Here is a 13,002-nt window from a genome sequence, read left to right on the forward strand (position 1 = left end):
GCATTTTCCGTCTTCTTCTCCGACAGGGCTATTTTGCATGCAGTTCTCTTATCCTCGAGAGTGGCGGTAAATATGCCCTATGTCACAGTATAAACACTTCACAGAATAGCACTGTCACCCAAAGAGCGCCTGTCTCTTCCTCTGTTTTCTGTTATTTCTAATGTTCTTTGGACACCTGGTTAGCGTAATGGAGGTGGCTGACAAGATAAACTGCTAGCTAAGGTTATTCTTAAGGAGCAGGTGGTGAGTTGTGTTTTTTTAAAATTCACCTGTGATATCAATCTGCCTGTGGTAATATTGGATTTACTTACAGTTTTTCTTGTATGTAAACTCTTTCCAGGGTTCTTGAGTTTGAAAACCAAAGAATGAAACCAACGCCAGCTCTATATTACCAAGGCAAATAATTTATAGTAAACAAAGATGAGAAATGTAGGAACATATTTCAATGAAAATGAAGTTTAAAAAATCAATTTCCAAGCTTTAAAAGTATGAGTATACTATAGTAAGTTAGGAATCAATCCATCTTTGCCCCACCTTTCTCTCTACCTATAGAGTTGCACAAATTGGCCTATCAAGGGGACATTTCCTCTTAAAAAACTGATTATTTCCCACCTCAGAAAAAATCCAAATTTTCCTATAGAAATACATAAAGAATAACAAGTTTTTAGCTCCAAGAAATATTACTTGAGATTCACTTTGTTATAAAGCAGAAACTAACACACCATTGTAAAGCAATTATACTCCAGTAAAGATGTTTAAAAAAAAAAGAAATATTACTTGATGAGTAAAAAAATTTCTCATCTTTCATGAATTAAAATGTACTACCAATAAACGAATAATTGGAGTCCTTAAGTAGATATATTTATTACACAGTGTCCTATCTCTGTTTTCCTGATTTTTAAACATCAGAGTTAAAGATGATTTTCAAAAGAATACAAAGTAATCTCTAGGAGGTAAATATTAATTTCTTAAGCATTTACTTATTCCGTTAAACACACAGCAACTAGAATACAAACATGCCATGTACCACTGATGGTGTTACTAAGCCAGAGTAATGGGGTTCTACAAAGGCAGAGCTCAAATTCTGTTGGAGATTAAACTCCTTACATAGTGCTTTGTGGGCTGAAAAAGGAGTGATTTAAAAACAAACAAAAATAAGCAAATGAGTAAATATGTTGCTGTTAAAAAAAATAAAAATAAAAACAAACAAAAAAGATTAAAACGCCACAGAAAAAATATGAGATGACTAAATTGTCAACCTGTAAAACTCCAGTCAAATTGAAAAATAGAAATACTGTCAGTTTTTTTTTTTTTTTGGCTGCGTTGGGTCTTTGTTGCTCCATGCAGGCTTTTCTCTAGTTGTGGTAAGCAGGGGCTACTCTTCTTTGCAGTGCGCGGCCTTCTCATTGCGGTGGCTTCTCTTGTTGCGGAGCTCGGGTTCTAGGCGCGCGGGCTTCAGTAGTTGTGGCACACGGGCTCAGTAGTTGTGGCTCACTGGCTCTAGAGCGCAGGCTCAGTAGTTGTGGTGCAGGGGCTTAGTTGCTCCACAGCATGTGGGATCTTCCTGGACCAGGGCTCGAACCCATGTCCCCTTCATTGGCAGGCGGATTCTCAACCACTGTGCCACCAGGGAAGCCCATACTGTCAGCTTTTAGTTATCTTCACTAATGGGGCTGAGAAGAAGTATGATTGATCCCTCAAATCTTTCACATTTAGCTTTGAAGTACTTATTTCCTTAACATATGAATTTTATGGCCTAGGGGCTCATTTGAATCAAAAACAAAGGCACAGAGACAAGATTTGTCTCAGGAACGATTGGGAGGCTGTTTGGGAGGCTGTTCATTGACTGGAACAAACCTTCTCTAGTTCCCGTGCCCACTTTTGTGCTTGGAGAAGTCAAATCCATTCTGTATCAGGAATTCTCCCAGTAGGGACGGATCAGACCATTTCACAGAAAGTCCTGTTGCCTTGAAAGTCAAGTGAGAAGTAAATATGAAAACAAAAGAACCAGTGGACCACTAAGAAAATAGTTCACCTTATTTAGCAAGCAAGATTTGCCCCTGGATAAAGCTGAAATTTGGACAATGAGCTAGCAGATAACTGAAAATTGGCTGTGGCAATAAATAAGGTCAGAGCCAGGTTTTGTGGGGCATAAGAGTTATACAATTTGAGGAGCACTTTTACAAAAAAGAATATAAAGTTAAGTCATATGCATTAGGCACAGAGCCTTATGGGGACCCATGCTGATGAGAGACCCTGAAACTTGAGCTTCACTGGTTTCAAGGTAAATCCACCTCTGAGAGTAAACTTCCATGTAGGATTGATTATAGCATGCTGGGTACGTTGCCTTTTTAAAAATAATCATGAAATGAAGCTCTAATTTACTTTGCAAGCTGCTGGTCCAGAGTATGCGATCTTCAGTGAACATCCTTCCCCTCAATGAGCAGGGAATCCACGACCTAGCAAGAACCACGGTTAGTGGTGACTAATTTACTGGCATTTATGCCTCTTTTGTACCCAGCTGCAGCTTCCTGGGCCTGACACTGAGTATAAGTATGAAAGAAATAATTGAGAATGACCTTACTGAATAGAAGAAGGGAAAGTACAGAAATAAGTGTGTGATGCTGCTGCGGGCAGTTGTGATGCCTCCGCTTGAAGCCTTTAGGGCCTTAGCCACGTCTTTCAAAGGCATGTGTGTGCCTGGGGCCTGGCTCCCTCAGACTCCTTTCCAAAGAGGGTTCAGTTCCAAGTTTCCACTGGGCACCCTCAGGTCATGGAAGCCCCTGAGGTCTAACAAATGATGTCAACACACAGCAGCTGCTCTTTGGCCAACCCCGCGTACTGACTAAATCCGTCTGGATGGAATCTAGAGGGTACCCGGGGATCACTCACTGACAGGAGCGCCCATCATTCATCAGGGCCAGGTGTGGAGATGCTGAGCAGCACCGCCCTATTTCCAGCTCACTTTCCGAGCAGAAGGAAGCCTGTGGGCTTTGCGTCCAGTAGAAAAGTTAGTTGTAGATGACGCAGCTGCACCACCACAGTGAAGTAGGCCATCCCGAAGGAGGGCTTGTCAACAGAGAAGGAGAAATGTATATGTGGTGAAAAACCAAAGCTGTTTTACTTAATAGGCTATATTTATATAATAACTTGTTTAATAGGCTATATATTGGTTTAAAAGGGGAGGAAAAACATTTATGTTTGTATCCATATTACTTGCATAAGGAAGCTCTGGAAGGCTATGTAAGAATCTAAGGAGAACAGTTAGCTTTGGGAGGAGCTGGGCAGAAGGCAGACAGGTTTGAGGAAGGAGAATGTTTCCCGGGCACCCTGATATTTTCTGATCCTTGAACCATATGCCTGTATTGCCCAGTCAAATTGTAAAAGATATGTGAAATGAGGGAGAAAAGTTCTCTTTAAGAGAAGGAGAGAATTGCATTAATTTTACACTTTTTTTTTAAAAAAAAGAGCCAGATTTAATTGCATTTCGAGCCCAAAGTCTAAATCAATTTTTTCAATGGAAGCCTGGATTGTAATCTGCAGGGAGACTCACACAAACTCCCCGGAGCAATGTGTTAGTGTTAGTGAGGATTAGTATTAGTCTAATGCTCACTCAATACCCACGTTTTCAGATGTGTATGTGGTTACTGGGCTAGATCCTCACGCAAGACACTTAAAAATACATATTTGAAATTCTTCACATTATCCCTGAAGTCACTGTCAAATAGACAAAGATATTTGTCACTAGGCATGGTAAGGTTCAAAACCTGGCAAGAAAATAGTACGAGAAATGTATCTTAGGAAGAGTCCAGAGATTTGGAAAAGCCTTAATCTATTTTTGCAAATTATATGAATTCATAAATTCCATGATAGAATCCTGTATTGAATTTGTTTACAAGATTAGAGTTATTTACAATGTATTTAAATTTAGCAATTACTACCATATTATCTTAGGAAAACAGCCTGCATTTAAAATAGTTAAAAATTATTTATAATTACTTCCCAGGTATAAGGGTTTGGGATTTTATTTTAGATTTTTCTTATTTATTTAAGTCCAAATTCTATGCTAATGAAATAGCTCTCTCTCAGCTAATTGGTTTTTAAAGTAACAGCTATTTATTCAAAACAGTAGGGTTGCATTCTAAATAGCAACCACACTTGTAGGGGTATTCAACATGAAAAGATCATTTTGGCAGGCATTATTTGCTGATAGAGAAAAGTTAGAGTGAAGCCCTTTTGTTTGACCATGCTTTACACTGCCAAAGAGCTTTCACTGTAATCCCTTCTTATCAAAGTCAGCCCAATATCCAAACAGACATTTGTTTGGAGGAATTAAGTGTGTATTTTACACACATACATGAAGAGTATTCTAGAAATACTTATAACAGAAGCTCATTAACTAGTTCATAGACTCTATGTGAAAATGATAAGGAAAATGGTGTACATCTAAATGTTCACAAGAATTTCAGAAACCCTCTGACAAATCACCCCAGGGTGTAGATAACTCTCCAAAATTAGCCGATGACTGACCAGTTTGGAATTTCATTTTCCAGAAGTAACAAACTGTGAAGCATATACAGAGCAGGCCTCAAATCCTACTTTTCTCCCCTGACTTGATGGTGAAGACAGCCAATCGCAAATGACTCTGAACCCAAGTGCCTCGCTATGTTAATTCCTTGGAGAATAGAATTGAATCACTTCCTCACTTAATCCATGTCTGCAGCTTTAAAACAGATGCTTCTTACACTGACATTGGAGTTCCAGTGGAGAGAATGGAAGCTCCTCAAAGTGTGTGTGTGTGTGTGTGTGTGTGTGTGTGAGAGAGAGAGAGAGACAGAGACAGAGAGACAGAGACAGAGACAGACAGAGACAGAGAGAGAAAAGCCATGGCTGTTTAGCCGGGGGTCGGGGGATGGGGGGGAAGGCATTGAGGTGCTAGGTCGGATAGGACAGGAAGACAAGGAAGGTGAAGGAAAGCCTGGGAGCTGCAAATGCTGTTTTAATTCAAACTTTATAGAAATATGAACAACATTTTTGGTCAGAAGCCAAATCGAGTGTCACTCAGTTGTTTGGTCAAGTAGCACCTGCCACACAGAATTGGGTGTCATATTTCTCTTCTTACGTTAGAAGGAAATACTGAAAACACCACAGCAAAGGAGAAAACTGAGCAAGAGGGAGCTTTTGAGTCAAGTGTGAAATGACCTAAACCAATTCAGTCAGGAGAACATGCTGATTAACGTGTTCTACCCTGTCATTCATCAAAGCAAGGAATGTTCCAGATTAGGAGGGGCCGGCAGATTTCTTTTTACAAGCCATCTCTGATCAAACAGTGCTGTCTGCCTGGAGCCCTGTGGGGAGACAGCTAACTGAGGCTGCTTCTGGGCTGTCAGAAACAGCTAGGGATGACTCCCAAGGGTGCGGCAGAAGGCTGTGCCCCTACACCTGCTACGCAGCTGCGATTCCTAAGCCAGTCCACCCCCCCCCCGACCCCAGTTCACATGCTAGGGAACCGGGACACAAAGAGCCTCAACACACCTTCTTCACATGCACTTATTTTAAATTATCCCTATCATGAAGGATGGATTTGTCAGAACTCCGTTCCTTCGGCCCCAAATCAGGAAGCACAGTTAAATCTATGGTGTTACCCAATAACTCTGTTCAATCCAGTTTAGCAAACACTGAGTGCCTAATATTTGCCTGTGATGCCTACTTCCTTGAGAGTGGCAATAGAAGTAAGTACGGATCAGACACAATCCCCAGCTTCAAGGCACGCACACCTTAGTAGAAGTGACACTTGTCCAACCGTAATTTGATAAATGTTATAGATTTCCATTTGAACCAAGTAACACCAATGCAGACAGGCAGGAATGATATTGTATGGGATTTCAAGGGAGAGATTATTGAAGAAGTGACATTTGATCAGAGCCTTGAAGGACGAGTTGGGATTTTGCTAGGTGGAGAAGGAGAACTGTACATTTTTTAAAGTATAAAAAGTGATGCGTTTTAGGGACATAGGGTGCATGTGTGTGTGTGTGTGTGTGTGTGTGTATGAGTGTACAAGCTGGGGAGAGGTAGGGATTGGCTGAAGATTATTTCCTTTCTTTCTCTCCCTTTCCACCACTTTCCCTGCTCCCAAACCTCCTTATATCCATGTGCAGAAATTCGAAGAAATAAAATGCAGCTAAATAGAGAACAGTTGGAAAGTGGAAGCATCCCATGTTGTCAGGAGCCAGACTGCCTGGGTTCAAATCCCAGCTCTGCTGTTCTAGCCGTGAGAGCTGGGGCAAGACACTTAACCTCTCCATGCCTGGGTTTCTTCACCTGGAAAATGGTACTACTTTACTATGTTAAAAGTAGTACCATCTCGTGCGGTTGTTGTGAGGATTGAATTTAAAGCACTTGCCTGGCTCACAGTAAACACTCTGTGTCTGTTATGGTTATTAGCGTTATTTGCGATGTCTGCGCAAGTGAAGTGGGGTGTCTGAAAGGGAATCAAATGGAGTCCAGCTCCTCTTTGGGACAGAAAGTGGCTTAAGCAGAAAAGCCTGTTCCAGCACCATAGCCACTGGCTACTGAGAACCTGAGGACGTGGTGAAGAAGGTGCCCCTTGCAGACTCAGGAGACAGTGTCTCAGGAGGGGCCCCTCCGTGGAGCCCCAGCCTCTGAAGGCTGAGCGGCTTCAGCAAGGATGGCCAGTCAGAAAAAGGGACTCTTTCAGCTCCTATCTGTCAGTAGTTTTCTTTCATGATTGATATTTTAAGTTCTTCCAAGATGAGAGCTATGCTTGCTCACAAAAGAGTAAAACAAATATAATGAGCTTTCAATGCAATGGCAAGGTTTTGAACAACATGCAAGAATGTTAGTGGGAAGAATGTTTTGCTTTCATCCTACACAGACAGCCAACAAAAAACCCACTCGAAGCCTTCCTCTCTGTTGTGTCAACAATAGGCAAGTTTTTCTTTTCTTTTTTTTTTAGATCTTCTATTGAAGTATCATATACACATTAAAAAGTGCGTATCACATATAAATGTAGAACTCTGATGAATTTTTGTAGACTGCATACACCCAGGTAACCAGCACCTAAATCAAGAAACCAAACAATTTCAGCACCCAGGATGCCTCCTTAATCCCCTGCCCCTCTCCGGGGGAATCACTCTCCTGACTTCTAGCAGCATTAATTAGTCTTTTCTGGTTTTGTACTTTACATGAAAGCAATCATTATACTCTTTTGTGTCTGGCTGTTTTCACTCAACATTACACATGCAAGATTCAACCACATTGCTGTGAATGGCCAACTTCTTGAACGTAATTTTTATAATGGAGGAGCGGAAAGCACATTCATCAAGAAGTTTTAGGCGAGAAGCAGCCTAGGAGCCGGCCTGCAACCTGTTGGGGCGGCTCTTGTAGCCGCAGCCGCCAGAGCATCCGCTGCCACAGACACCTCCGGAGGGATCCAGCTGGGGAGGAAGCGGAGGTGTCGCCGGCCCCGGCCTGTGCCTGGACACTCAAGGGGGACTACAGGTTATGGGTGCTACATGTGTGCTTTCAGAGCAGCGGTGTGAGGAAGCTTGAAGTGGGGTGGCAGGATGGCCTCATCCTTATGACAGTAACTCCAGTGATCCAGAGAACGGGGATCGGAAATTGAATAGTAGACATCGTAAACTTTATAAACGTTCAGGTACTCCCTCACATGTTGCCAAAGGAGTTGTTGACCACACCAAAATGAGTCTACATGGTGACTTGATATCTCTCAACGAGAGATCAAGAGATAGACGAAGGTCAAGTGACAGATCACAAGATTCATCTCACGAAAGAACAGAATCTCAGCTCACTCCTTGTATTAGAAATGTTACTTCTCCAACACAACAGCACCATGTTGAACGTGAAAAAGATCACAGTTCCTCTCGTCCAAGCAGTCCTCATCCTCAAAAAGCATCTCCAAATGGTTCCAGTAGCAGTGCTGGGAACAGCAACAGGAACAGTAGTCAGTCAAGTTCAGATGGTAGCTGTAAGACATCTGGGGAAATGGTGTTTGTGTATGAAAATGCCAAAGAAGGAGGTCGGAATATAAGAACGTCAGAACAAGTGACATTAATAGTGGATAACACTAAATGTGTTGTAGACCCATCCATTTTTACTGCTCAGCCATATACAGTGTTGGGCAGGATGTTTGGATCTGGCAGAGAACATAACTCTACATGTCCCAGCGAGAAGGGAGAGTATGAGGTGGTTTCGAGCTATTCTGGATTACTATAAAACAGGAATAATCCATTGTCCCGATGGCATATCTATTCCTGAACTGAGAGAACCATGCGACTCTCTTTGTATCTCTTTTGAATGTAGTACTATTAAATGTAGAGATCTCAGTGCCCTAATGCATGAGTTATCAAATGATGGTGCCCGTAGACAGTTCAAATTTTACCCGGAAGAAATGATTCTGCCTCTCATGGTAGCTAGTGCCCAGAGTGGGGAATGCGAATGCCACATAGTGGTGCTTACAGACGATGATGTGGTTGATTGGGATGAAGAGTATCCACCACGGATGGCAGAATAATATTCACAAATTATTTATAGCACAAAATTATATAGATTTTTCAAGTACATTGAAAACAGAGATGTGGCCGAATCAGTTTTGACAGAGGGGGTCTTAAGAAGATTAGATTGGGATAGAAAGTTATACAACCTACAAAGAAAAAGTAAAAGAAAAGGCCTGGGGGCTGCCCAGAAGTGATTTACAACTATGTCCAAAGACCCTTTATTTAATGTCTTGGGAAAAGGAAGAAGGAAAGAGCCGGTGTGTAGACTTTCAGTGTGTAAAGAGTAAATCTATCATCAACCTTGCAGCAGCTGCAGCTGACATTCCCCAGGACCAGCTGGTAGTCATGCACCCAACTCCTCAAGTGGATGAGCTGGATATTCTCCCTATCCATCCCCCTTCTAGCAACCATGACCTCGATCCTGACGCACAGAATCCGATGCTGTGATGGTGACGTTCCTTGAAACCATAGCATGCTACTCTTCACAATGACGCTGCACTCTCCTCTTCCTGCACTGCAAGGCCACTCTCTGCATCGTGAGATGCACAGAACAGTGTTTAGGATATTGCAGTGTAGACTTTTTTAAAGACCAAAGGTAGCTGAATGGTTTTTTTTTTTTGTTTTTGTTTTTTTTAGTTTTATTTATTTATTTATTTATTTATGGCTGCGTTGGGTCTTCGTTTCTGTGCGAGGGCTTTCTCTAGTTGTGGCAAGCGGGGGCCACTCTTCATCGCGGTGCGCGGGCCTCTCACTATCGCGGCCTCTCTTGTTGCGGAGCACAGGCTCCAGACGCGCAGGCTCAGTAATTGTGGCTCACGGGCCCAGTTGCTCAGCGGCATGTGGGATCTTCCCAGACCAGGGCCCGAACCCGTGTCCCCTGCATTGGCAGGCAGATTCTCAACCACTGCGCCACCAGGGAAGCCCTGAATGGTTTTTTAAATGAGTACAACTCTAGCATCTTGAGGTTCCAGTTATATAAATGTATTTGTTTACCAGTAGGTTTGTGAAATTGGTTCTTTGTATGGGGGAACAGTCCTTTTTCACACATCTAGATCTTTTCAGAAGTGGCGGAAATTGGCAGCTGGGGTACTTTCAGTCTAGCTTGATATTCATCACACCCCAGATAAAATGTAGAATATTATATAGTTGCACTTTATATATGGTGGTCAAGTGGAACTGTTCAAGCCATTTTATAGCTGTGATGCACAATATAATTTAAGTAAGTGCTTCTATCAAAGTATTCCTTCAGTGAAATGTGTATAGTTTGCTGCCCATGATGAGCAAAAAATGAGTATCATTGGGCTTATTTGAATGATTAGGATGGGATTCAATGCCCATATCTTATCAGTTATCTTCAGTGCCGTTTTCATCCTTTTCAAGTGAGTCACATGCAGGGAGTGTGAACTTCAGGTGGTTTATTATCCAGTCTGCCTTACCCTTAATCTGTTCACAGATATTCATTTACTAATGATTTTTTTCGAGTTATGGGATAGGAAAATGAAGCGTTTGCTCTGCATTTACTAAATGATTGTAAACTCGTTTTTCATCAAAATAAAATTCCATTGTTTTAATGTTAAAAAAAGAAGTTTTATAATATTTCTAATGCGTTTTATTTGCATTTATTGAACAGACCCTGCTACCGACCTCAGTGCTGTGTTTACAGGTGTTCCTTCAAGAACAACAGTTGTGTGTGTGTTGCTTTTAATCATGAATCTATTTACACCTCAACTTACTTCACCTTGTTTCCATTGTCTCATAGGTATAAAAATCAGGTGCCAATAAACGTCCATGCAAACCCTGGAAAGTATATTATCGAAAGCCGATATGGAATTCACACTCTGGAGATAAACGCGTAAGAGACATCAGGGTCTGTGTGTGTTGCCCAGCAATTGCTTAGGGTGGCAGTTTGCGCTCCAGTTAATGACTGTCCCCTTTTCCTCCCAATGTAGCATGATCAGGATGGGGGACAGTCCCATACATTGCTTCTTGGTGCACACCTAAAAGCAATAAGCATGACACTTTTACCAAGCCCACGTTACCTCCCAAAGTGATCTTACTTGAATTTAGTCAAAGACGATGAGGAAAAATTCATTTGTATCTATTTATCCTTTTATATACTGGAGAGTTTTTCTTAGACATTAGTAAGAAAATAAGTTACATAAATAGGCATTTATATTCAGTTATCCTTTCAGGGTTCCAAATCTATGCCATCACTATACACTTTTGCCTTTAATCAGTATAGGCCGATGAAGTTTGGGGTGGGTGACATTGTAAGTAAGCCGGACTTGGAGAAATTGTTCTATCCTTCAGCTCACCAGGAACTGTGGGAAACTATGTGCCCACCCTGTCAGCCTGTAGATGGATGCAGAGCCTGACATTGGGATGTTTTTAAAGCAAAATTTGAAAGCAGAATCCACATCAAAATTTCCAAGTTTTCAAAGGTTTATCATGTCTCCTAATGCGGTTTTGAAATCCAAGCCTAGTTATGTGGATGAAAAAGTTAAACAAGCTCCCAGCATTTTCGGTTCAAATAAAACCATGACATGCTGAGTTGTCAAAGTAAAATTTACGTCATTCTGATCTCAAGAGATTCATAGCCTTCTCAGGTCAGAGCAGTTGACACAGGTGATGCTGGGCTTAAAGCAGAAAGAACCCTGGGACCCTGGGGCTTTCGCCAAGCATTGACCCCTTCCTAAAGTTGCATCCATTCTGCCAGTCGGAGATTCTACCGAGGCGGCAGCGAGCTATGTGGTTGCTTTATAATTAAATAGCTATGGGAAAGGCAACTGTATTGACCCTCCTGGGGTTCTATTGATGTCTGTAGATTTCAACAAGAACTAAGATTTTACAAATGAAACTAAACCCAGAGGAACAATGAAGAACACGAACACTGGCAGTGATAAGACACAAAACAGCCTTCTTTGAAATCTTAGCCTGTTCATCTCTGTGTGAGATCCTTCTCTCTCTACTCCATTATTAACGACATCCCAATTTCTGCATTATAACTTAGAGGAACTTCCAAATGGCACTTCTTATGTTGTTCTGTGGGCCTGAACCTTAGCAGAATTGAAAGTTAAATAACTTATTTGTACTTTGAGGCTAGAGCATATTAGACCAACCGGGATCCATTTTGTGGCTCAGGGAGTCTGTGGGCGTCTATAAGGAGAGGCTGTTTCTTTGTCTCTTCATCACCCTGTAGCCTCCCAGACTGAAACCCACCCTGAGGGAGGCCCCAAGGTGCTCGGGGTCTTACCTGCTCCAAAGGTACATGGCTGGACATTTTCTGCTCCTGATACAACTTTAGACCAATTTTTCATCACACTGTTCACACTGTAATTTATATGCTTGACACTTTGTTGACTTTTTTTTTTTTTTTTGGACATTTTAAATGAACCCAGGTTAGGGTCACAGTGGACTATAGCTGTTGGTAGATAGATCTGTTGGCCTATATAACACCACAGGGTGCTGGGTCAGAGAGAGTAGCTTTATCAAGAGTGCCGAAGAGCTATGTGTCAGTCAGTGATTTGCCCTGTGCCTTGTTAGCAAAGAGATCCTTGATGAAACAGCTAGCAATTACATCGGTCCTCCGTATCTGAGGAGGCGGAACCCGCCGATACTGAGGGCCGACTATTTTACACCATTTTACTTAAGGGACTTGAGCATCCGCGGATTTTAATATCCATGGGGGTCCTGGAACCAATCCCTCCCGGATGCTGAGGGACGACTGTACCAGGAGTGTCACTGCACTGGGCACTCATTTCCATCCGTTCTTTCAGATGTGATTTTGAAGACACCGCTCAGTACCGGGCCTCGGCGATGAATGCTAAAGGAGAGCTTTCAGCATATGCTTCAGTTGTGGTAAAGAGTAAGTTTGCTGGACTTGTTTTATTCAAAGTGTATTTTTAAAAAATTTATTCTCACTGCTAAAAAATAAAGTCAAGGAACAGTTGGCATGCTTTTCTGCTTTCTTTTCTAGGATATAAGGGAGAGCTTGATGAGACTTTCTTCCGTGCAGGGGCCTCCACCTTGCCCCCCATCTGTAAGTTTAAAAGTATATTTGCTGTGTCATCTCTGTACAATACTGCATAATAAGCTGTTCCATAATGCTGAAATAAATACATAGTCTATATTATAATATATGCTAGTATGTGTGTAATACTACCTGTGGTTGGTTTTATTTTTTCAGATTCTTTGGTTACTATATTCTCTTTCTGCATATAATTGCTTTGCTCTGGTTTTATAAATGCCCAGATGTGACAGGCTAAAAATGGTTTTAAGTCTTAAAAGCATTTAAAATGCTTTTAAGTCTTTCTGTGTTTAAATTGAGAAGGATCATTACACAAACCTGTGCAGAGTGATTTAACCACACACACACACACACACACACACACACACACAGTCTGGACTATATCAGAGCAGTTTTACTCATTCTTAAATATCCAGTTCAGTATCAACTCCTTGAGAA

At 41.7% G+C, this 13,002-nt stretch overlaps 1 protein-coding gene and 1 pseudogene across 1 annotated transcript in view; both read left to right on the forward strand.

Annotated features, from left to right (window-relative positions):
• Positions 1-13,002, forward strand: part of MYOM1 (myomesin 1) — a 137,908-nt gene that overhangs the window by 32,945 nt on the left and 91,961 nt on the right. Inside the window, exons 6-8 of the mRNA XM_059895709.1 lie at positions 10,297-10,389; positions 12,314-12,402; positions 12,514-12,576. Of these exons, the coding sequence (XP_059751692.1) occupies positions 10,297-10,389; positions 12,314-12,402; positions 12,514-12,576 (245 nt within the window). The remainder of the gene's footprint in view (positions 1-10,296; positions 10,390-12,313; positions 12,403-12,513; positions 12,577-13,002) is intronic.
• LOC132347712 (BTB/POZ domain-containing protein 10-like) lies at positions 7,708-9,030 on the forward strand (annotated as a pseudogene).

This window comes from Balaenoptera ricei, chromosome 14 (genome assembly GCF_028023285.1).
Source record: "Balaenoptera ricei isolate mBalRic1 chromosome 14, mBalRic1.hap2, whole genome shotgun sequence".
Classification (NCBI taxonomy): Eukaryota; Metazoa; Chordata; class Mammalia; order Artiodactyla; family Balaenopteridae; genus Balaenoptera; species Balaenoptera ricei.